Raw genomic sequence first — 26,521 nt, forward strand, 5'->3', positions numbered from 1 at the left:
TATTTCTGAACCCTTTGTATTGTCTCTGGTGGTGGTGGGGGGGGTTGTGTTCTGGTGACTCTCTTTATGTTTTAAAGGTTGAACTAAAGGTGTCTCTTCTGTGTTGGTTCTTTGGGTTCCTGATGTTTCTCTGTTTATCATTAAATGAACATTTTATCCTCACGACTGACATGTTTTCATATTTATTTTGTGTCCGTTTTTCATGGTGTGGGCATTCAGCTCCTCCCATCATGTACTGCAACATCCTCAGGTTGACTTTTGAATTGTCCGTCTCTCTGTCTTTCTGTTTCTGTTACTTCATTTACTGAAGTATATCTTTGCTGCTGTAACATACAAATGTCCTCCTGGAAAATATAAAGTATATATCTGTCTGTCTGTCTCTATCTGTCTGTCTGTCTCTCATTCTGACTGTCTCTCTGTCTCTCATTTTGTCTGTCTGTCTCTCTGTCTATTGGGGGAAGTGAGTTTGGTTGGATGTCACAGCGTGTCACATATCTTATGACCACTAGGTGGCGCAGGAAGTTAAATCGACCGACCTGATATATTGATATCTAATAACATTCGGCTTCCACATCCAGCAGTCACAGAGCAACATCATCATCCTGTTCATGATCAGTGCCAATAATCACTGATTGTTCCTCAGGGTTCTATTGTTGGTCCTCTACATTTAATATAACGACTGACGAGGTTCCTCAGGATTCTATTGTTGGTCCTCTACATTTATTAAAATCACTGATGGGGTTAATAATAATAATGATGCATTCTATTTGTAACGCACTTTTCATTTAAAAAATCTCAGAGTGCCACAGAGCCAGTACATCGTTAAAACATAGTTAAAACTAACTACAATAAAATAACTAGTAAGCATAAAAAACAGTGAATGAACAGAAACACAAAAGAAATAACTGACAGTGACTTAGGTCAGAAAGGCTTTCCTGAATAGAAAGGTTTTTAGGCCGGTCTTAAAGAGACCAGGGTCTGTGTTGCCCTCAGGTGGTCAGGGATCTGGTCCATAGGCGTGGAGCTGCCGAGCCAAAGGCCCGGTCGCCCATGGTGCGGCGCTTGGTGCTGGGGACCCGGAGGAGCGAGCTGTTTGAAGATCTGAGGGTGCGGGTGGAGATTTGGGGTGTGATGAGGACTTGTAGGTAGGGAAGTGCGTGTCCATTTATGCGTGAGTAGTAGGGGTGTAACGGTACACTTATTCGTATTGAACCGTTCGGTACGAGGCTCACGGTTCGGTACGCATGACGAACCGAATAAGTTTGAAATTTACTTTTTTTTTTTTTTTTTTTAACCTTTATTTAACCAGGTAGTCCCATTGAGATTAAAAATCTCTTTTGCAAGATGTAAGTAACAATACTACATAACATTAAGGAGCAGTTTTAGTTTTTTATGCTGATGTGTTGCTAAGAAGACACCCCAGAAGATGAGTCACTCAGGTATAGTTCCATCATTGTTCAAAGTCAAAGAATAACTTCATGATGTTAGTTGGAATGAATAAATATATTTTAAAATCAAGTACATTTCTCTGCATTTATAGTTTTCTACTGTACCGAAACGTACCGAACCGTGAGTTTTGTGAACCGTTACACCCCTAGTGAGTAGTAGGACTTTGTAGTCAATCCGGAATGAGACAGGGAGCCAGTGTAGGGAGTGCAGAATGGGTGTTATGTGCTCATACTTCCGGACTCTCATCAGGATCCTGGCAGCGCTGTTTTGGATGTATTGCAGCTTCTGGATGTTGTTGCCAGTGATCCCAGTGAACAGTGAGTTGCAGTAGTCCAGTCCTGAGGAGATAAAGGCGTGGACGAGCTTCTCTGCATCTGACAGGGTTAAAGTGGGGCGGAGTTTGGAGATGTTTTTGAGATGATAAAAGGAGGTTTTGCACCAGTGTTTTATATGGTCATCAAAGGTCAGGTGTGGGTCAAACCCAGTGGCGGGCCGTCAGGGCCTGCAAGGCCTTCTCTGCTGGCCTAAACAGAATCACAAAGCTATTTACATTTATAAAAATAAAAATTTATAATTTCTTTTATAATTTAATAATTTTTCTTAAATGCACTACATGTATTATAATTTATAAAAATATTTTCCCATAATCTTATTTTCTAATTGCACAGCTACTGTCTTCCTCAGTTGCTCTCAGTTGCTCTCAGATCTCACCTCTGTGTCTCTATGTAAGAACAGAGCCGGAGGTCTGCAGACTCTGCTCTGCCGCCAGTGCAGTTTAAAGTACATGGGGACGATATTATTGATTGTCATAGTGTTCAACCAATCAGATCTTTAGTTTGACATGTTGGGCGTATTCGTTGACGTGTCAGCGGCCGCTAGCCGCCTATAATGACGTCAGCATTACGTGCAGCTCGTGTCCAGGTGCACGCGCTGCCGCGATGCAGAGTGCGCTGTGATTGGTCAGTGGGCTGACATTTAATATAATCACTGACGGGGTTCCTCTGGGTTCTATTGTTGGTCCTCTACATTTAATATAATCACTGACGGGGTTCTATTGTTGGTCCTCTACATTTAATATAATCACTGACGGGGTTCCTCAGGGTTCTATCGTTGGTCCTCTACATTTACTATAATCACTGACGGGGTTCCTCAGGGTTCTATTGTTGGTCCTCTACATTTATAATCTGGTCAAAGCTGCATTATACTTTTACTTGTTTATTGACTTGAACAAGAAGCTTTAAACAAAACATATGACATGTTGTCAGCTAATAAAGTAGCCGATGCTAACTAAAGTAGCCGATGCTAATAAAATAGCTGATGCTAACATTTCAGCAAACAGTGTCTTCTTTCTCCATCAGTTAAATATCAACATGAGGATGTTTGTGTTTGGTCTCCACCACCTCGTTTAGCTGCTGAATAAACATTTATCTGATTTACTTCTTTATTGATCAACAATTTACTTCCATACATATTAATTAATATGATTTAAGATATTATTAATTAATATTATTTAATATATTATTACTATAACAACAGGGTTACTGTAGTATGAATATAGTTACTGCTAATACTGCTGATACTGTTCTTCGTGCTAATGACAGTACAGTATCTGTCTGTCTACCTGTCTGACTCACCTGGTTGTCATAGAGACCTCCCCTCCCTGTCACAATGAGTCCGTCGGAGCGTCTCGGTGAAACATGAGCAGGCGTGGCAGCCCGTGGTCACCTGAGCTGGGCAGCTCCTGAATGTTTGATGGAGGCCGTCAGACATCCTCTACGGTCCACAGTCGGACTGCAGACACCTGAACAGGTAGACGACAGGTAGGCTTCAGGTAGAGGCTTCGTCAGGACGCTCCAACAGGCTCCAACAGGCAGGTACCAACTTCAACTCTAACTGTGTTTCCTTCACAAGTGAGAAGAATAAGTTTCCCACCTGTGTGACATCATCAGGTGTATATATATATATATGTGTGTATATATGTGTGTATATATGTGTGTATATATATATATATATATATATATATATATACATATATATATATATATATACATATATATACATATATATGTATATATATATATATATATGTGTGTATATATATATATATATATATATATATATATATATACATATATATACATATATATGTATATATATGTATATATATATATATATATATATATATATACATATATATACATATATATGTATATATATGTATATATATATATATATATATATATATATATTTGTGCTGGGCAACGATTAACATTTTTAATCACGATTAATCTCATTGTTATGCACAAAGTTCAATAATGAATTCTAAAGTAGTTTATTGTGCACTTTTATTTTAAAGTGCTGCTCTATGAACTAAAGGTGAATAACATTGTGTGTGAACACTTTAAACACATCAGGTTGTTGTTAGCAGCAGTATTCCCTTCACACAGCAGCAGTTATAACACAGTTATGATTCTGATCATAGATATTCAGGTGTTCATAACTTTATCTTCATGTGTGTAAGAGATGATATTTAAATATACTTCTTGAAAACTGCAAACCTATCTACGTCATATTTTTTTTCTTCTTTTTTTATGTTTGTTAGATTCTCAGTAGTGATACTAAATGATGCTTATTGTACATATTATAAACAAAACACTTTAAAAACTCTAAAACGTCATTTAAATGAATCATTTATTTCTTGGTATTTAGGTTAGACACATATGCAACACTGATTACCGTAATATGTGTGTTATATTTGTTATGAATGTACGTTGGTACATCGAGGGTGATAAGAAGCTGTACATGGCGGGACTTAGGACCCAGGGGAGTGTAGGTGAAGCATGAACCTGCAGTCTGTATCGTGGCAGTGACCTGCAGGAGGAAGTTATGCTAATGAGGAGTTGAGTTAAGAGCAGTTTGTTCTCTCGTGCTTATATGTTCATTTAAAAACACCACAATATGTATTTTGATATTGTCACGATTGATCCTGTAACGAGACGTGTGTGTGTGTGTGTGTGTGGGGGGGGGGGGGGGGGGTGTCAGGAAGTGACGCCACACAAACAGCTGTTCACCGCTTGCTGCCAGGTTCTTGTGTTAAAAATGTCCGCTTAATAATAAATTTTAAAAACTGCGTTAACGCGCTGTAAAATTGTCGGCGTTAATTAATGAATGCGTTAACGCGATAACGCGTTAAGTTGCCCAACACTAATATATACATGTATTTAGTGACATGATAATGATTTATTTAGTTACAGAGTTTTGCTCCTGATTGAATAAAAAGTTGCGTCATGATGAACAATAAACTGTGTTCATGTTCCATGAGATGGAAAGATTGTCATCGATCGATGAGCTTCTGTATGTTGGTTGTGTCCTGACTGACGTCCGTCCACCTGTCACATGTGATGCTCTCAGGATGTCTGACGGGAGGCAGAGAACCTTGTCCACCTCTGGAGAGTCTTTGTATCAGGTCCTGAGTCTGGAGAAAGGCTGCAGCCATGACGACATCAGGAAGTCCTACAGGTAAGCCTCAGGTGATCACTCAGCTGAACCCTCATTGATCACAGGTGTGTGTGTGTTTACGTGAGGGCGTGTGAGTCTGGCGGCAGGAAGCTGGCGTTGCGGTTCCACCCCGACAAGAACCCGGAGAACCCGGAGGCGGCGGAGAAGTTCAAGGAGCTGAACAGCGCCCACGCCGTCCTGTCCGACCTCACCAAGAGGAACATCTATGACTCCTACGGGTCTCTGGGGCTCTACGTGGCCCAGCAGTTCGGAGAGGACAACGTCAACACCTACTTCATGCTGTCCACCTGGTGGGCCAAGGTGAGGGTCTGTTCCTGGTCTCAGGTGGTGTAGTGGATCCTGATTTGTCCTGTTGTCCTCTCAGGGTCTGTTCCTGGTCTTGAATTGGATCCTGATTTGTCCTCTTGGGGTCTGTACCTGGTCTTGTAGTGGATCCTGACGTGTCCCCTTGTCCCCTCAGGACCTGTTCCTGGTCTTGTAGTGGATCCTGATGTGTCCTGTTGTCCTCTTGGGGTCTGTACCTGGTCTTGTAGTGGATCCTGACGTGTCCCCTTGTCCCCTCAGGACCTGTACCTGGTCTTGTAGTGGATCCTAACGTGTCCCCTTGTCCCCTCAGGACCTGTTCCTGGTCTTGTAGTGGATCCTAACGTGTCCCCTTGTCCCCTCAGGACCTGTTCCTGGTCTTGTAGTGGATCCTGATGTGTCCTGTTGTCCTCTCAGGGTCTGTTCCTGGTATTGTAGTGGATCCTGACGTGTTCCCTTGTCCCGTCAGGGCCTGTTCCTGGTCCTGGTCTTGGAGTGGATCCTAACATGTTCCCTTGTCCCCTCAGGACTTGTTCCTGGTCCTGGTCTTGTAGTGGATCGTGACGTGTTCCCTTGTCCCCTCAGGACCTGTTCCTGGTCCTGGTCTTGGAGTGGATCCTAACGTGTTCCCTTGTCCCCTCAGGACTTGTTCCTGGTCCTGGTCTTGTAGTGGATCCTGACGTGTTCCCTTGTCCCCTCAGGACCTGTTCCTGTTCCTGGTCTTGTCGTGGATCCTGACGTGTTCCCTTGTCCCCTCAGGACTTGTTCCTGGTCCTGGTCTTGTAGTGGATCCTGACGTGTTCCCTTGTCCCCTCAGGGCCTGTTCCTGTTCCTGGTCCTGGTCTTGTAGTGGATCCTGACGTGTTCCCTTGTCCCCTCAGGACCTGTTCCTGTTCCTGGTCTTGTCGTGGATCCTGACGTGTTCCCTTGTCCCCTCAGGACTTGTTCCTGGTCCTGGTCTTGTAGTGGATCCTGACGTGTTCCCTTGTCCCCTCAGGACCTGTTCCTGGTCCTGGTCTTGGAGTGGATCCTAACGTGTTCCCTTGTCCCCTCAGGACCTGTTTCTGGTCTTGGAGTGGATCCTGACGTGTTCCCTTGTCCCCTCAGGGCCTGTTCCTGGTCCTGGAGTGGATCCTGACGTGTTCCCTTGTCCCCTCAGGGCCTGTTCCTGGTCCTGGTCTTGTAGTGGATCCTTACGTGTTCCCTTGTCCCCTCAGGACTTGTTCCTGGTCCTGGTCTTGGAGTGGATCCTTACGTGTTCCCTTGTCCCCTCAGGACCTGTTCCTGGTCCTGGTCTTGGAGTGGATCCTTACGTGTTCCCTTGTTCCCTCAGGGCCTGTTCCTGGTCTGTGGGGTCCTGACCGGGTTTTACTGCTGCTGCTGTCTCTGCTGCTGCTGTAACTGTTGCTGTGGGAAACTGAAGCCGACGCCCACAAGTGAGGGGGCGGGGCCCGACTACGTCTCACCTGACGACCTGGAGGAGGAGCTACGCAACAATCCTGACTACGGTGAGACAGGAAGTTCTGAGCTTTTATTTTGAAGGTCATACAGCCTGTGTTCTTCATCTCTTTATGCTGAGTTTCGACAATTATTGATTAAATGTCCCTTTCATGACTCAAGGACATCATTATCAATATCATGTATATAACAGTGGCGGCTGGTCAATAGAGGGCCACGGGGCCTGGGCCCTCCTTGAGCCACACAAAAGAAAAAAATTATAATAATAATAAATTATACAAATTGTCAATATTTGTGTTTTTGAACTGTGGAATGTACCCAGTAATGTGTGTAAAATATGATATCTGCGCAAAATATATGCTTTTCCTGCTCGTGCTCTCTGTCTGTGTGTAGACACGTCTTAGAACGCGCAGCTTGGGGGGCCTGATCGTTTTTGCCCAAAAGAGGCGGGGCTATGAAGCAGTTTAGCCAATTGCTGATTCAAGATATAAATGAGTGACATACAATTGAGCCAATCAGCGCCCTCAAATAGATTCAGCTGTGGGCAGAACGATCAGACCCCCTCGCTGCGCGTTCTCGTCAGGAGAAGTCTCTACAGGCGAGCACTCCTCCTCCAAGACCCGTTTGAGAGGAGAACTTTGAGGAGATTCTGCAGCCAAAGAGCTGATATCAGATCAGCCTGACCTCACAATCAGACAGCAGACTCGCGGGAAAGGGAAGCAGCACATGAAGCTTCTGTACTAGCTGAACACCAGACAGGTTAGCTAGCTGCATGACGTCATGCTAATCACTTATTTAGCTTTTTAAAACAACGGGGACGGATCCAGCACGGACAGTTAGGGAGTGAGGGATGAGGAGGTAAGGAAACATGAGAACACCAAGGTAGGGCGTGAGGGATGAGGAGGTAAGGAAACATGAGAACACCAGGGTAGGGAGTGAGGGATGAGGAGGTAAGGAAACATGAGAACACCAGGGTAGGGAGTGAGGGATGAGGAGGTAAGGAAACATGAGAACACCAGGGTAGGGAGTGAGGGATGAGGAGGTAAGGAAACATGAGAACACCAGGACACACATGAGAACTCTGTCAAGCTACATATTATGCAAAGTGAACATCTTCTCTTCTACATAGCTGTCCTCAGTCTCATCTGCTTAACTTGGTCATGGAGGCATCAACATGTAATAGAGATGTTAAATTAACAGTGAAAACTCATCATAGCTTAATTTAACATCAGTATTCATAATTACACTTCATGTTTACTTCTCCTGATCTTTACCTCCTATAACAAGGTCCATAGGACATCTTAATAAATGAACATGTTATATTATATTATATAAGTGTTATTTACTGATTGTTTTCGTGTTGGAATACATGTTAAATATTTAACTGCAAAGTAATAATGCGTGTTTGATACTTTAATTTTTTTGCATCAAATCATACTGGGATGTTTGCTGAAATTGATAGGACGGCCCTAGAACATGTTCCACCAGCCGCCACTGTATGTATGTTATATGTATACATATATACATATATATATATATATATATATATATATATATATATATATATATATATATATATATATATATGTATAATATATATGTATACATATATACATATATATATATATATATAGGATATATATATATATATATATGTATATATGTATACATATATACATATATATATATATATGTATATATGTATACATATATACATATATATATATATATATATATATTGTAAACATTCTATCTCTTTACTGCCTTTATGTACAGACAGTCACACAGAATAGAAATCATCACTGGACCAATGATGTCATCACTGGTTCGTCATCACAGATTAGCATGAAAGCGATCAGTTTATACTGAACACCTTTCCTCCTACAGGTGTCGCTGTTGAGGCTTTTTAATCACAATTTAAACAATGCATTTGTTTTTATCAATGATCTTTTTGTATTTTATTCATATTTATATTTTAGTTTGTTTGTCTGCAGACGTTGAAGCTCCGATCGTTCAGCAGCCGACGAACGCCGGAGAGAAAACTCAGCTGATCACTGACGGACATCGAAGATACGGAGACACCTACACATGAGACAGGAAACGCATCATCATTGGGGGGGGGGGCGTGGATATGAGACACCTACACATGAGACAGGAAACGCATCATCATGGGGGGGGGGCGTGGATATGAGACACCTACACATGAGACAGGAAACGCATCATCATGGGGGGGGGGCGTGGATATGAGACACCGACACATGAGACAGGAAACGCATCATCATGGGGGGGGGGGCGTGGATATGAGACACCTACACATGAGACAGGAAACGCATCATCATGGGGGGGGGGGGCGTGGATATGAGACACCGACACATGAGACAGGAAACGCATCATCATGGGGGGGGGCGTGGATATGAGACACCGACACATGAGACAGGAAACGCATCATCATGGGGGGGGGGGGCGTGGATATGAGACACCGACACATGAGACAGGAAACGCATCATCATGGGGGGGGGCGTGGATATGAGACACCGACACATGAGACAGGAAACGCATCATCATGGGGGGGGGGCGTGGATATGAGACACCTACACATGAGACAGGAAACGCATCATCATGGGGGGGGGGGCGTGGATATGAGACACCTACACATGAGACAGGAAACGCATCATCATGGGGGGGGGGGGCGTGGATATGAGACACCGACACATGAGACAGGAAACGCATCATCATGGGGGGGGGCGTGGATATGAGACACCGACACATGAGACAGGAAACGCATCATCATGGGGGGGGGGCGTGGATATGAGACACCGACACATGAGACAGGAAACGCATCATCATGGGGGGGGGCGTGGATATGAGACACCGACACATGAGACAGGAAACGCATCATCATGGGGGGGGGGGGGGCGTGGATATGAGACACCGACACATGAGACAGGAAACGCATCATCATGGGGGGGGGCGTGGATATGAGACACCTACACATGAGACAGGAAACGCATCATCATGGGGGGGGGCGTGGATATGAGACACCTACACATGAGACAGGAAACGCATGATCATGGGGGGGGGGGCGTGGATATGAGACACCTACACATGAGACAGGAAACGCATCATCATTGGGGGGGGGGCGTGGATATGAGACACCGACACATGAGACAGGAAACGCATCATCATGGGGGGGGGGGCGTGGATATGAGACACCTACACATGAGACAGGAAACGCATCATCATGGGGGGGGCGTGGATATGAGACACCTACACATGAGACAGGAAACGCATCATCATGGGGGGGGGGGGCGTGGATATGAGACACCGACACATGAGACAGGAAACGCATCATCATGGGGGGGGCGTGGATATGAGACACCTACACATGAGACAGGAAACGCATCATCATGGGGGGGGGGGCGTGGATATGAGACACCTACACATGAGACAGGAAACGCATCATTATGGGGGGGTTCTGACATCATACGTTGATCCTTTTTTTATCTGTTTTCTTACGTCTCTTTACATCTGAGTTGCAGTGCATTAACTGAACTCAGGCTGTGATTGGTTGTTTGGTTGATTTGAGTGATGATGATGCAGCGCTTCTGTCTAATTCCATATTTAATGTTGATTAAACTACATAATCGTGATGTAAATAATGGTTTGGACGTGTTTCCTGTTGGTCACAGAACAATAATAAGCAAACACCCATGATGAGGTCATGTGATGTATTTATTCTACTTGATGACACGCTGCATTCAAATATTAGCCTAAAATCGGAACCTGTGACCAGAAGTTTCTCTTCTTAATGATCAATGAAGTTTCAATACATCATCTATTGATATAAAGCAGAGGTCTTCAACAGGTACTGCAGGGGGTCCGCGAAAACCTTTGGTTGATTGAACAAAACATTTTTAAATTTAATTTTTTCCAAACTTGAATCTTTCCATTATTTGAATAGTTCAGTGTTGTATGCAATACAACAGGTATGTTTATGCATGGCAGTGGCACTAACAGGCCATCACTCTCATGTCTGTGATCTAATGTGTTGATCCTTACGAGGCTTTTCATCTGCCTTACAATGTTGTCCAGGGTTCAGTTCAGAGTCTGCATTTCATGAATGCAGACTCTGAACTGAACATCACTGTCATAGACCTTCTCCAAGTCCAAAGAACACATGTAGACTGGATGAGCTCCTGTGAACCCTTCATGGAGACCTGAAGGGTGAAGATCTGGTCCACAGAATCCACATGGATCCTCCTGGATCTGTTCTCATGAACTCAGGAGGATTCTCCTTCATAACTGTGTACTGTCCCTTTAATACCCCCCCCCCCCCACCGTCATGCCTCCTCGTGACCTTTGACATATAAGGGCATGTCGGCATGGCAACACCTGACGTCTGTCCTTCTAAAAACAGACTGAGCTCTCACTCTGCAGTCTGAAGGCCTCCAACAGCCTCTCTGCTGCTGCTTCTGCTTTACTTCTCTCTCTTGGACTTCATCTCTTTTTATTTCCTATCCGGGTGGCTCCTCTTCCTCCTCTTCCTCCTCCTCTTCATCATCATGGAGAGTCTAGAGAAGCAGCTCATCTGTCCGATCTGTCTGGAGATGTTCACCAAGCCGGTGGTCATTCTGCCCTGTCAGCACAACCTCTGTCGCAAGTGTGCCAACGACGTGTTCCAGGTGACACACTCACTCACTCACTCACTCACTCACTCACACATACACACTCACACACTCACTCACACTCACTCACTCACTCACTCACACATACGCACACACGCACACACTCACTCACTCACACATACACACACTCACACACTCACTCACACTCACTCACTCACTCACACATACGCACACACGCACACACTCACTCACTCACTCACTCACTCACACATACACACACTCACACACTCACTCACACTCACTCACTCACTCACTCACTCACACATACGCACACACACTCACTCACTCACTCACTCACTCACACATACACACACTCACACACTCACTCACACTCACTCACTCACTCACACATACGCACACACGCACACACTCACTCACTCACTCACTCACTCACACATACACACACTCACACACTCACTCACACTCACTCACTCACTCACTCACACATACGCACACACGCACACACTCACTCACACACCAACTCACTCACTCACTCACATACTCACTCACTCACTCACTCACACATACACACACTCACTCACTCACTCACTCACTCACTCACTCACTCACACACTCACTCACTCACTCACTCACTCACTCACTCACTCACTCACTCACATACTCACTCACTCACTCACATACTCACTCACACACTCACTCACTCACTCACTCACATACTCACTCACACACTCACTCACTCACTCACATACTCACTCACACACTCACTCACTCACACACTCACTCACTCACTCGCTCACGCACTCACTCACGCTCGCACGCACTCACACACTCACTCACACACTCACTCACTCACATACTCACTCACTCACTCACTCACTCACATACTCACTCACTCACACACTCACTCACTCACTCACTCACTCACTCGCTCACGCACTCACTCACGCTCGCACGCACTCACACACTCACGCTCGCACTCACTCACTCACTCACATACATACTCACTCACTCACTCACATGCTCGCTCGCGCACGTACTCACTCACGCGAGCATTCTGCCCTGTCAGCACAACCTCTGTCGCAAGTGTGCCAACGACGTGTTCCAGGTGACACACACACTCACTCACTCACTCACTCACTCACTCACATACTCACTCACACACTCACTCACTCACATACTCACTCACTCACTCACTCATACACTCACTCACTCACACACTCATACACTCACTCACACACTCATACACTCACTCACTCACTCACACACTCACTCACTCACTCACTCACTCACTCACATACTCACTCACATACTCACTCTCACTCACTCACTCACTTACTCACTCACTCACTCACTTACTCACTCACTCACTCACATACTCACTCTCACTCACTCACTCACACTCACTCACATACTCACTCACACACTCACTCACTCACTCACTCACATACATACTCACTCTCACTCACTCACACGCTCGCGCACGTACTCACTCACTCACTCTCACTCACTCACTCACATACATACTCACATACATACTCGCTCACTCACTCACTCACTCACTCACTCACTCACTCACATACTCTCTCACTCACTCACTTACTCACTCACTCACTCACTCACTCACTCACATACTCACTCTCACTCACTCACTCACTCACTCACATACATACTCACATACATACTCGCTCACTCACTCACTCACTCACTCACTCACTCACTCACATACTCTCTCACTCACTCACTTACTCACTCACTCACTCACTCACTCACATACTCACTCTCACTCACTCACTCACTCACTTACTCACTCACTCACTCACTCACTCACTCACATACTCACTCTCACTCACTCACTTACTCACTCACTCACTTACTCACTCACTCACTCACTCACTCACTCACTCACTCACTCACTCACTCACTCACTCACATACTCTCTCACTCACTCACTCACTCACTTACTCACTCACTCACTCACTCACTCACTCACTCACTCACTCACTCACATACTCTCTCACTCACTCACTCACTTACTCACTCACTCACTTACTCACTCACTCACTCACTCACACTCACACTCACTCACTCACTCACTCACACTCACTCACTCACTCACATACTCACTCACACACTCACTCACTCACTCACTCACTCACACGCTCGCGCACGTACTCACGCACTCACGCACTCACTCACTCACTCACTCTCACTCACACTCACTCACTCACATACATACTCGCTCACTCACAAACACACTTTCTGTCAGTGTTCCTGTTATGAACCTGTGTGACTCCCGCCCACCTGCAGGCGTCCAATCCCTACCTGTCGACGAGGAGCGGCTCCACAGTGACGTCCGGCGGACGCTTCCGTTGTCCGTCCTGCCGACATGAGGTGGTTCTGGATCGACACGGAGTCTACGGACTGCAGAGGAACCTGCTGGTGGAGAACATCATCGACATGTACAAACAGGGAAGCACCAGGTAACACACACACACACCAGGTTACTCACACACACCAGGTAATACACACACACACCAGGTTACTCACACACAACAGGTAATACACACACACCAGGTAACACACACACACACCAGGTTACTCACACACAACAGGTAATACACGCACACACCAGGTTACTCACACACACACCAGGTTACTCACACACAACAGGTAATACACACACACACCAGGTTACTCACACACACACCAGGTAATACACACACACACCAGGTAATACACACACACACACTAGGTAATACACACACACACACACACCAGGTAATACACACACACACACCAGGTAATACACCCACACACACCAGGTAATACACACACACACCAGGTAATACACACACACACACCAGGTAATACACACACACACACCAGGTAATACGCACACACACACACACATCAGGTAATACACACACCAGGTTACTCACACACAACAGGTAATACACACACACACCAGGTTACTCACACACAACAGGTAATACACACACACCAGGTAACACACACACACACCAGGTTACTCACACACAACAGGTAATACACGCACACACCAGGTTACTCACACACAACAGGTAATACACACACACACCAGGTTACTCACACACACACCAGGTAATACACACACACACCAGGTAATACACACACACACACTAGGTAATACACACACACACACACACACCAGGTAATACACACACACACACCAGGTAATACACCCACACACACCAGGTAATACACACACACACCAGGTAATACACACACACACACCAGGTAATACACACACACACAGCAGGTAATACGCACACACACACACACATCAGGTAATACACACATCAGGTAATACACACACGAGGTAATACGCAGACACACACACACCAGGTAACACACCACACCAGGTAACACACACACACCAGGTAATACACACACACACACACACCTGGTAATACACACACACACACCTGGTAATACACACACACACCAGGTAATACACACACACACACCTGGTAATACACACACACACACACACCAGGTAATACACACACACACACCAGGTAACACACACACACACACACACACACCAGGTAATACACACACACACACCTGGTAATACACACACACACACCAGGTAATACACACACACACACACCAGGTAATACACACACACACCAGGTAACACACACACACACACCAGGTAATACACACACACACACCTGGTAATACACACACACACACCAGGTAATACACACACACACACACCTGGTAATACACACACACACACACACACACACCAGGTAATACACACACACACCTGGTAATACACACACACTTTTTTTTAATTCTTGGTTTTTATTTTGGTAAGTTTATAGATTTAAATTCCTTCCAGTTCCAATGACATCACACAGATGGATAACGTGACATCACAGTTTAACAGATGTTTTCACACAAGTGTGATGAAACTGTTCAGCTCCTGTTTCTGCTGAGTCACATGTTTTCACTGAGAGCAGTAAGTCGCTGTGATTGGATGTTTCTCTCTAACATGGAGGCCAATCAACTGAACTTTAATCAACTATGATCTGCTGAGTGAGGGTCCACACCTGTCTGTCTGTCTGCTCACCTGTCTGTCTGTCTGCTCACCTGTCTGTCTGTCTGTCTGCTCACATGTCTGTCTGTCTGTCTGTCTTCTCACATGTCTGTCTGTCTGCTCACATGTCTGTCTATCTGCTCACATGTCTGTCTGTCTGCTCACCTGTCTGTCTGTCTGTCTGCTCACATGTCTGTCTGCTCACCTGTCTGTCTGCTCACATGTCTGTCTGTCTGCTCACCTGTCTGTCTGCTCACATGTCTGTCTGTCTGCTCACCTGTCTGTCTGTCTGCTCACCTGTCTGTCTGTCTGTCTGCTCACCTGTCTGTCTGTCTGTCTGCTCACATGTCTGTCTGTCTGCTCACCTGTCTGTCTGCTCACATGTCTGTCTGTCTGCTCACTTGTCTGTCTGCTCACATGTCTGTCTGTCTGCTCACCTGTCTGTCTGTCTGCTCACCTGTCTGTCTGTCTGCTCACCTGTCTGTCTGTCTGCTCACCTGTCTGTCTGCTCACATGTCTGTCTGTCTGTCTGCTCACATGTCTGTCTGTCTGTCTGCTCACATGTCTGTCTGTCTGTCTGCTCACCTGTCTGTCTGTCTGTCTGCTCACATGTCTGTCTGTCTGTCTGTCTGCTCACCTGTCTGTCTGTCTGTCTGTCTGCTCACATGTCTGTCTGTCTGCTCACCTGTCTGTCTGTCTGTCTGCTCACATGTCTGTCTGCTCACCTGTCTGTCTGTCTGCTCACTTGTCTGTCTGTCTGTCTGCTCAGTTGTCTGTCTGCTCACCTGTCTGTCTGTCTGCTCACATGTCTGTCTGCTCACCTGTCTGTCTGTCTGCTTACATGTCTGTCTGCTCACATGTCTGTCTGTCTGCTCACATGTCTGTCTGTCTGTCTGCTCACCCGTCTGTCTGTGTCCTCATGTGTCTGTCTCTGCAGCTGTGGAGCATTAGCTCACGATGCTAACACAGTAAGCCTCATGCTATCTCAGGTTAGCACTGACCTGTAACCTGTTAGCTTAGAAGACTAATAAAGTACAGTACTTATCAGCTAGCTAGCTACATGAAAGGTGAGAGTTAGCCGTTAGCAGTTAGCTGTGACACTATTTTTAAGACTATTTCAGTAATCTGTATTCTTTGGATGAGCTGATGAACATGTTCAGGACAGCTGAGGTTTCTTAAAAAGCTAGGACATTAAAGATGAAATATTAAATATTATTTATCCTCTGGAGGGCGGTTAGATATATATTCATTACTTTATTCATATGAGATATATTGTTTTATTGTATTCAAATCAAATATAATACTCATAGTAGTATTTCATTCATAAAAACAATATACATATAACTATGACTACAAATATGAATAATGAATGTATTTAAATGATCCATATGAAGTATTATTCTCTCCCTGTCTGTCTCTCTGAGCAGTAGACCGGTCCCAGAGGAGAAGCTGGAGCAGCCGATGTGTGAGACACATGAAGAGGAGAAGATCAACATCTACTGTGTCACCTGCAGCGCTCCCACCTGTTCTCTGTGTAAAGTGTTTGGAGCTCACAAAGACTGTGAGGTCGCTCCGCTGGACGACATCTTCCTCAAGCAGAAGGTAACGCTTTCTCACACCTGGTCCAGTACACCACAGACAGGTTCATACCACAGACAGGTCCATACCACAGACAGGTTCATACCACAGACAGGTCCATACCACAGACAGGTCCATACCACAGACAGGTTTATACCACAGACAGGTTTATACCACAGACAGGTTCATACCACAGACAGGTTTATACCACAGACAGGTTTATACCACAGACAGGTTCATACCACAGACAGGTCCATACCACAGACAGGTTTATACCACAGACAGGTTTATACCACAGACAGGTTCATACCACAGACAGGTCCATACCACAGACAGGTTTATACCACAGACAGGTTTATACCACAGACAGGTTTATACCACAGACAGGTTTACACCACAGACAGGTCCATACCACAGACAGGTTCTGTCATAATCTGGTATAATTTGTCTCTCTGTTAACGTGTCTGTGTGTGTGTGTGTGTCTGTGTGTGTGTGTGTGTGTGTGTGTCTGTGTGTAGGTTGAGTTGACTGACTGTATCTCCATGTTAGTTGGAAACAATGAGAGAACTCAGGCTGTCATCAGTCAGCTGGAAGAAACCTGCACAACCGTCAACGTGAGTCTTAAACAGACTCACCTGTATTATGCTGACTCACCTGTATTTTGCTGACTCACCTGTATTTTGCTGACTCACCTGTATTTTGCTGACTCACCTGTATTATGCTGACTCACCTGTATTTTGCTGACTCACCTGTATTATGCTGACTCACCTGTATTATGCTGACTCACCTGTATTATGCTGACTCACCTGTATTTTGCTGACTCACCTGTATTATGCTGACTCACCTGTATTTTGCTGACTCGCCTGTCTCTTCCTGACTCACCTGTATTATGCTGACTCACCTGTATTTTGCTGACTCACCTGTATTATGCTGACTCACCTGTATTTTGCTGACTCACCTGTATTATGCTGACTCACCTGTATTTTGCTGACTCGCCTGTCTCTTCCTGACTCACCTGTATTATGCTGACTCACCTATTCTCAGGAGAACGGCCGCAGACAGAAGTCGAAGGTGTGCGAGACGTTCGACCACCTGTTCGCGCTGCTGGAGGAGAGGAAAGGTGAGATGACTGTGAGGATCAGCTGTGAGCAGGAGGAGAAGCTGGACTACCTGAGAGGTCTGAGGAGGAAGTACAGCGAACACCTGGAGACCAGCGCCAAGCAGCTGGAGACCGCCATCCAGACCATGGACGAGCCCGAGATGGCCGTGTTCCTGCAGGTGAGCCTGAACGCACACAGCACGCAGACAGGAAGTGATGTCATAGTTCTTCTCAGTACTCACCGTGTACTTCTGTGTACTTCTTAAAAACACAAGTATTAGGCTCATAAATACTTCATGAAGTTATCCTGCAAAGTAACTCAGTACAGTTACTCTAAGTACACTATGTACAAGTCCAATTCTGAGGTACTAGTACTTCAATTCAGTACTTTCATGTGTTCAATACTTTTTTTGCAGATATTTTGCAGATTAATATTACTAACAAATGATGATGTAATATTATAGATCATAGAAAGTATAAATATTCACCTTTAAAGTGATGAACATGTCAATGATCAATAATTATAATACAATAATATGATATTATCACGAGTACTTTTACTTTTGGTTCATAGTATTTTCTGATGTGAATACTTTTACTTCAGTAAAATTTTCACATTAACTTATAGTGGAGTATTTCTAAACTGTAGTATTTCTACTCTGTAGTATTTATATACTGTAGTATTTCTATACTGTAGTAGTTCTACTCTGTAGTATTTCTATACTGTAGTATTTCTACTCTGTAGTATTTCTATTGTGTAGTATTTCTACTCTGTAGTATTTCTACTCTGTAGTATTTCTATACTGTAGTATTTCTACTCTGTAGTATTTCTATTGTGTAGTATTTCTATTGTGTAGTATTTCTACTCTGTAGTGTTTCTACTCTGTAGTATTTCTATAGTGTAATATTTCTACTTTTACTGCAGTAAAATATGTGAATACTTACTTTAAAATGAAGGCAGTTTAAACATTATGAATGAAATAATATTTATTAACTTTAATAACTTTACCTCCACAGACGACCAAACCTCTGCTGCAGAAGTGAGTCTTTACCAACATGTAAACAACAACAACAACAACAACAATAGTATTATTAATAATATTATTCGTATTATTGATAATATTAGTATTATTAATAATATATATATAATAATATATATATTACTATTAATATATATATATATTAGTATTCTTATGATGATTATTATTGATATTAATTATAACATAATATCATATAAATATGTATATTATATTATGTTAATAATATATATATACTATTATTGTTATGATGAGTATTATTGATATTAATAATAACATAATAATAATATTAATAATCACAATCTCTAGGATGGTGGAGGGCTCCAGCACGTCTCACATGGATAACGTGCAGCCTGGATACGAGAACATGGAGCACTTCATCGCTGACTTTGAGCCTCAGAGACGAGCACTGATGAAAGTCGACTTCATCAAACGTAAGAAACAGGAAGTCATGTGACCATCCAATCAGAGAGCTGCTTTCACATCAACTCTGTCTCCTCAGGTGATGAAGAGGGCGATGAAGAGGCGGTGGAGGTCAGAGGGACGAGCTCAGCCAATCAGCAGTCACCTCTCTCTCCCGTTCAGCCTATAGGTGTTCAGCTCTCAGCCCCGCCCCCTCAGAGACCCTTAGAGACCCCGCCCACCGTGACGTCACCGACCTCTTTAACCACACAGGCCCCGCCCCCTCTGCCCACATCCACCGCAAGCCCCGCCCCTCAGGTATTATGACATCACACGCTGCATTCAGGAACATGAAGTCAAAAGTTCAACAATTAACATTTATTTATTTATTTATTTAGATTTGTATTTATTTAGATTTGTATTTATTCAATTGAATCACATTTGAATCTTTTAAAAATATAATCACAATTAAATTATAGGAAACTAAGTTTCTAGAGATAAAGAATGATTAAATAAATAGTACACATGGGTGAGGGTCAACAATAACAGGGTGGGTGCAGCCAGATTAGACCGGATATACATTTCACAGGGTCTCAGCTCCAGATTGCTCCACAGTAGCATCAGTCCAGTTGGCTTCAGTGACCACCACATCATCACTATGGAGTTGATCATTTTTCACCAGGTTCCTACTGGCTCTTCAACAACAAACTCCTTCAGGACACTGCTTTCTGCAAGAGCTTTGAGCTTTTTTGGCTGATTTGGAAAAGCAGAAAAACTGACTTTAGTTCTCTGAAGCTGTGGTGGGAGGTCGGAAAAGCACAAGTTCGTGTTTTTGCCAGCAGTCCACCTCCCATTCCACTGTTAAGATCAAGGCAGCAGTCCAGGAGCTGGAGGCCAACATCAGGGGTATTGAGGAGGGGCTACACCGAGACCAAGATCCTGCTACGGGTCAACTGCTCCAGGAGAAGAGGTTGGAGTTGAGCTCCTTCCTGCAGGAGAGGGTGAAGGGAGCTCTGGTCAGGTCTTGCTTCCTCCAGCTGAAGGACATGGACCCCCGAGCTCTTTCTTCTTCAAGCTGGAGAGATCGGTGGCACAGAGGAAGCAGATGACAGGCCTTAGGCTTCCAGGAGGCAGAGTGACCACCAGTCTGGGCGAGATGAGGAACTATGCCATGGATTTCTACGCTGACCTCTTTGGGGCGGAGCAGTGCAGCATGGAGTGTCGGCAGGAGCTCTTGGAGGGGCTTCCTCAGCTCAGCCCAGAGGAGAAAGCTGCTCTGAACTGTGGGCTGACTCTGGAGGATTTAACGGTTGCTGTCAATCAGATGGCATCGGGTCGGGCACCAGGGATTGATGGCCTCTCCGCTGACTTTTACCAACACTTCTGGAACATACTTGGACATGACTTGCATGGTGTTCTTTTGGAGTGTTTCGGAACCGGATCTCTTCCTGTCTCCTGTCAGTGAGCGGTGCTTTCCCTGCTGCCAAAGAAAGGAGACCTGGCGTGACTCAGGAACAGCAGGCCGGTGGTCCTCCTCTGTGCTGACTATAAGGTGCTTTCCAGAGCCTTATCAAATACACTCACGGGCAACCTGGACTTTGTGGTACATTCAGACCAAACATATTGTGTACCTGGCAGGACAATTATGGACAACATTTTCATCATGAGAGACACTTTGGAATTGTGCAGGGAAAATAATGTAAACTCTGGTGTTGTGTCTTTGGATCAGGAGAAAGCCTTTGACAGGGTGGATCACTCTTATCTGTTTTCTGCACTTCGAGCTTTTGGTTTTGGTGATGTTTCTTTGGCTTGTGTTGGATTATTGTACAGTGGTGCTCAATGTTTGGTGAAGAAGGGGGCAGGGCTGAGTCGGCCAATCGCTGTACATCGAGGGATAAGACAGGGTTGTCCTATTTCAGGTCAACTATACAGCTTAGCTATTGAGGCCTTGCTGTGCAGGTTGAGAGGCTGACTCAGCGGTCTCTCACTGCCGGGGTCCTCCAGTCTTGATCGTCCTCCTATTGTATCTGCTTATGCAGATGATATATGTGTCTTTGTCAACAGTCACAAGGAAGTTCAATGTTTGCAGGATACCTTATTGTTTTATGAAAAGGCATCATCTGCAAGTGTGAACTGGGCAAAGAGCGAAGCCTTGTTCGTGGGACAGCCTGGTGGACTTGAGTGGGGGAAAGAGGGACTGAAAGTCCTGGGAGTGTTCTTGGGCACCCACCGAGGGCTTTCAAGCAAATAACTGGGAGGGAGTGAAGGAGAAAGTGTGCGCTCATTTTTCTAAATGGAAATGGTTTCTACCCCAGTTGTCATATAGGGGAAGAGTTCTGGTTGCCAATAACTTAGTTGCCTCGACTCTGTCGCAGACTCATCGCTCTGACGCCACCGAGAGGCCTGATTGAGGACATCCAGAGATCCATCGTCGACTTTTTCTCGTCTGGCAAGCAGTGGGTCCGGGCAGCAGCTATGTGCCTGTCTGTTGACGAAGGGGAGCACGGACTGATTGACATTCAGTCCAAAATTGCCTTTTTTCCGACTCCAGACTGCTCTATGACTGTGGCCCAAGCTGGCTCGACACAGCTCGTTTGCTGCTGAGGAGAGCTGGGCGGTTGGGCTACAACAAGCAGCTGTTCCTCCTACAACCAGACTTTGGACTTTACGGGACTTACAACTTTCTACAGCTCTGTACTTCAGGCATGGCAGATTCTCAAACCCACACGTGCCACAAATGAGGTTCCTGGAATGTGGTTGTTTGAGGAACCTTTGTTCCTTAACAACTTTATAAAGAGTCAAACTCTGCAATCTGCCAGCCTGCGAGTGAGTCTCAGAGAGGCTGGCTGCACCAAACTGGGCCATCTGATGAGGATGACGGCGACATCGATGGACACCCTGAGAGACAACAGCAGCATCACCTCAGTCCGGCTGATCGACAGAGTGGAGGAAGTCTGTGCCGCCCTGTCCATACCCCAGAGAGAGTTTGTTGCAAACCGAACTCTGTGTGACCAGTGGTATGACAGCTTTGAGTACTGCTTCCCCTCTCTGTCCATCACCCCCTCTGTGGGGGAGTGGCAGGAAGAGGGAAGTCAGCTGCTCACCTTCACAACCCTGCACCTGGAAAAGTTACAGGATGTGGACAAAAAGGCCGTCTACCACACCTGCGTCAAGGTTGTTAACTTGCGCTCTTTGGCAGAGATGAAGGAGTTGAGGTGGACTGAGTTCTTTGGTCCAGATATTTCCCCGAAAGGCAGCTGGCGGTCCCTGTACAAGCTGCCCATTGAAACGCGGACAGCAGACCTCCAGTGTAGAGTTGTACACGGGGCAATAGCCACAAACGGGTACAGAGCGCACCTTGATCCTGAGCTGTTCCCAGAGTGAAACTCTTATGCATCTGTTCGTTCAGTGTCCTCGGCTGTCAGCACTGTTTGAACTTTCAAAAAGGTGGTTCCAGGGTCTTGGGGAGGTTTTGTCGTTTGTTTTGTTTGTCTTTGGGCAACAAATACTCTGCTAAGAGAAAAACAGTCCACACGTTGGTGAACTTTTTGTAAAGTTGGTCATTTGGTTAACATGCAGGAACCGGGCTCAGAGTGCCGGCAGTGTGGAGCTGCTACCGGTTCTGAAGGGACTGCTAAAGGCCAGACTAAGGGTGGAACACACTTACGATAAAATGATGGATGATGTGACGGCCTTCAGCCGCATTTGGGCTGTTGGGGTGTTTTTTGCTCCGTGGAGGAGGAGGGAGAGCTGATCGTTAATGTATGATACGTTGGTATGTTTCTGTGGTTGGATGAGTTGTGATTATTTATTTATTTTTGAATTGATGACGTGACAGTGATCTGGTGTCTCCTGGATCAATAACAGGAATTTAAAAATCAAATCTACTTCCGCTTCCTCTTCTTCCTCTTTCCATTTCTGGTGAGTGTGGAGGTGAGACGGTGGAAGTGTGAGTGGCACTAGATTTGAATGGTTCCTGATCTTCAGGTCTTTCACTGTGTTTCTTCCACTGTTGAGGCGGATGATCAGGTGAGTCACCTTTAACGGTTTTACTGCTTTGTGTGGTGAGTGATCGGGGTTTTGTCGAGGTGTTTTCGGAGGAATGGCGTCCTTCGAGACCTCCGTCTCTCCGGCAGGGAGTGAGGATCATCCCCCCGGATAACAGCGTGCCGGTGGAGGAGGTGTTGCTGGCTGTCGGTGAGCAGGTGGGACACGATGAGCTCAGCTTTGCCTCCAGAATGAACAGAGCAGTGGTGGTGTTCCTGAAGCAAGAGCCTCTAGTCTACCAGCTGATCGAGAGTTTGAGAGTGTTCATCAGGGATGTGTTCGTGCAGGTCTCCCCGCTGTCAGCTCGCTCCACGCAGATCACCTTGTCCGGTGTTCCGCCGGTTATCCAGAACGAACTGTTGGAGAAAGAGCTCCGGAGGTTCGGGAAGTTTGCCAGTGGATTAAAAACAGTGAGTCTGGGATGTAAAGACCCTAAACTGAGGCACGTTCAGTCTCTGAGGCGGCAGCTGTACATGTTTCTGGACTCACCGACTCAAACCCTGGAGGTGTCCTTCAGAGTGGAGCACGGTGACGGCTCCTACATGGTGTACGCCAGCTCCGGACAGCTCAAGTGTTTCCGGTGTGGAGGTGTGGGACACAAACGGTTTACCTGCCCGCACAGAAAGCAGGCCGGCTCTGCTGACACAGACACCGGAGCGGGAGCTACGCCCGCGGATGAAGAACCTGTGGCTGAACCGAAGGACGACGGACCGGTGGTCGATGGTCGAACCGGCGGCGGACGGACCTCAGGAGTCTCAGGTGTTCTGTGTTTGGTTTCCTCACAGTGTTTGTCTCTCTGGAGGTTCTCTGAGTCTCAGGTGTTCTGTGTTTGGTTTCCTCACAGTGTTTGTCTCTCTGGAGGTTCTCTGAGTCTCAGGTGTTCTGTGTTTGGTTCCCTCACAGTGTTTGTCTCTCTGGAGGTTCTCTGAGTCTCAGGTGTTCTGTGTTTGGTTTCCTCACAGTGTTTGTCTCTCTGGAGGTTCTCTGAGTCTCAGGTGTTCTGTGTTTGGTTCCCTCACAGTGTTTGTCTCTCTGGAGGTTCTCTGAGTCTCAGGTGTTCTGTGTTTGGTTCCCTCACAGTATTTGTCTCTCTGGAGGTTCTCTGAGTCTCAGGTGTTCTGTGTTTGGTTCCCTCACAGTGTTTGTCTCTCTGGAGGTTCTCTGAGTCTCAGGTGTTCTGTGTTTGGTTCCCTCACAGTGTTTGTCTCTCTGGAGGTTCTCTGAGTCTCAGGTGTTCTGTGTTTGGTTCCCTCGCAGTGTTTGTCTCTCTGGAGGCTCTCTGAATCTCATCTCAGGGGTTCTGTGTTTGGTTCCCTCACAGCGTTCATGTGTGAGATGTTGGTGTGTTTCTGTGGGTGGAGGAGTTGTTTTTATTAATTTATTCTGAATTGATGACGTGACCGTGATCTGTCCTGGATCAATAAAAGGAATTTAAAAATCAAATTTTCTTCTTCTTCTTCTTCTTCTTCTTCTTCTTCTTCTTCTTCTTCTTCTTCTTCTTCTTCTTCTTCTTCTTCTTCTTCTTCAGTCTGATCAGCAGAATCAATCAGAGGACAAAGATGGAACAAAGCACGTCTTCTCCTTCAGTTGGCTCAACCAGAAGTAAAACCAGGTTCAGGCTCATGAGTCCAGGATCTGGATCAGTCTCCAGTCGTCTTCTGTGACTTCACTGTTTCTTTTTCATTATTTAATTGTTAAATAGAAGATCTGAATGTTTTCTGTTAAAATGTAAAATAAATGTTCCTGATGAATTTTGAGTGCGTCTGTTTTAAGACGAACAAAAAACGTGTGATTCTCAAAAGGGTGAAATGAACTTGATGCTAAGCTAACTTGCTAACACCACCGAGCTTCCATCACTTTTAACAATCCCATCAAATATTGATGTGCTTTCCAACAACAGTGTGTGAAGCGTTACGTTGTTACATTTTATTCATTTGGATGGTTAGCTCGCCTGCTAATTCCACCAGGTTTCACGCTAACGTTGCACTGGATACAGATTCAGGTCTACGGTCCCTCTGGCTCCTCAACGCTAGAGCACAGCAGGCAGGAGCTATCTCACTAGCTAGCTCTATTGATGGACAAGCTAACCCGCTAACGAACTCAAACTACTTCTGTAAATTCTGTAGAAGAAGGAGACATTCTTCTTCTTCTTGTCACTCATTTCTGAAAAGTTAAAAATAATCAAATTATACTTTTCTTGTGAAAAAGACTTATAAAACCCAAATGAAAAAGCGGTGGATGAATCTACGTTTGGTGCTCTGGTGAGTGTTTGTGTAAATAAAGTACGGTGAGCCGGCAGCAGACGAAGACGTGACTTTGAAAAGTTTTATTGTAAATATGAACTGTTCACACCTGTTTTAATTACCAACAAACACATTCAGCTATCACAATAAAACAAATAAAATCCTTTACTGTGAAGATTCCACTCAAAGGTTTTTCTTATTTTTCTTCCACATATATGTGTATATATATATATATCAGTGGTGGGTCGTCTAAACAGAATCACAAAGTTAAATCTATTTTATAATTTAATAATGTTTCTTAAATACACTACATGTATTATAATGTATAAACATATTTTCCCCATTATCTTATGTTCTCATTGCACAGCTCCTGTCTTCCTCAGTTGCTCTGCTTCCAGTGCAGCTTGTTTTAAGTAGAGCTTTTATCCAATCAGATCTCACCTCTGTGTCTCTAGGTAGAACAGAGCCAGAGGCCTGCAGACTCTCACCTGCAGCCAGTGCAGATTAAAGTAAATGGGGACGATATTGTTGATTGTCATCGTGTTCAACCAATCAGATCTTTAGTTTGACATGTTGGGCGTATTCTTTGACGTGTCAGAGCTGCTAGCTGGCCTACAAGTACGTGATTGGTCAGTGGGCTAGCCTGACGTGTT

The 26,521-nt window shown here is 45.1% G+C and overlaps 2 protein-coding genes across 3 annotated transcripts; both read left to right on the top strand.

The window, feature by feature from the left end:
- Positions 1-4,861: 4,861 nt before the first annotated feature.
- On the top strand, positions 4,862-8,821 carry LOC306788793 (dnaJ homolog subfamily C member 5-like; the record flags this gene model as incomplete). Its single annotated transcript, XM_079284449.1, has 4 exons — positions 4,862-4,968; positions 5,055-5,268; positions 6,605-6,779; positions 8,724-8,821. The coding sequence occupies 4 exons, from the start codon at positions 4,862-4,864 to the stop codon at positions 8,819-8,821; spliced, it is 594 nt and encodes a 197-aa protein (XP_079140575.1).
- A 2,343-nt stretch (positions 8,822-11,164) lies between these two features.
- Positions 11,165-25,932, top strand: LOC306789451 (E3 ubiquitin-protein ligase TRIM63-like). Of its 2 annotated transcripts, none has more exons than XM_079285405.1 (9): positions 11,165-11,411; positions 13,683-13,855; positions 16,887-17,064; positions 17,559-17,654; positions 18,085-18,318; positions 19,157-19,179; positions 19,486-19,610; positions 19,679-19,896; positions 25,154-25,932. In XM_079285405.1, the coding sequence occupies exons 1-9, from the start codon at positions 11,292-11,294 to the stop codon at positions 25,229-25,231; spliced, it is 1,245 nt and encodes a 414-aa protein (XP_079141531.1). In that variant the 5' UTR covers positions 11,165-11,291; the 3' UTR covers positions 25,232-25,932. The 2 variants fall into 2 exon arrangements, with proteins under 2 accessions (XP_079141531.1, XP_079141532.1); XM_079285406.1 differs by having other exon boundaries at positions 16,890-17,064.
- The last annotated feature ends 589 nt before the right edge of the window (positions 25,933-26,521 follow it).

The sequence above is a fragment of the Melanostigma gelatinosum genome, assembly GCF_949748355.1.
Source record: "Melanostigma gelatinosum genome assembly, chromosome: 15".
Taxonomy (NCBI): Eukaryota; Metazoa; Chordata; class Actinopteri; order Perciformes; family Zoarcidae; genus Melanostigma; species Melanostigma gelatinosum.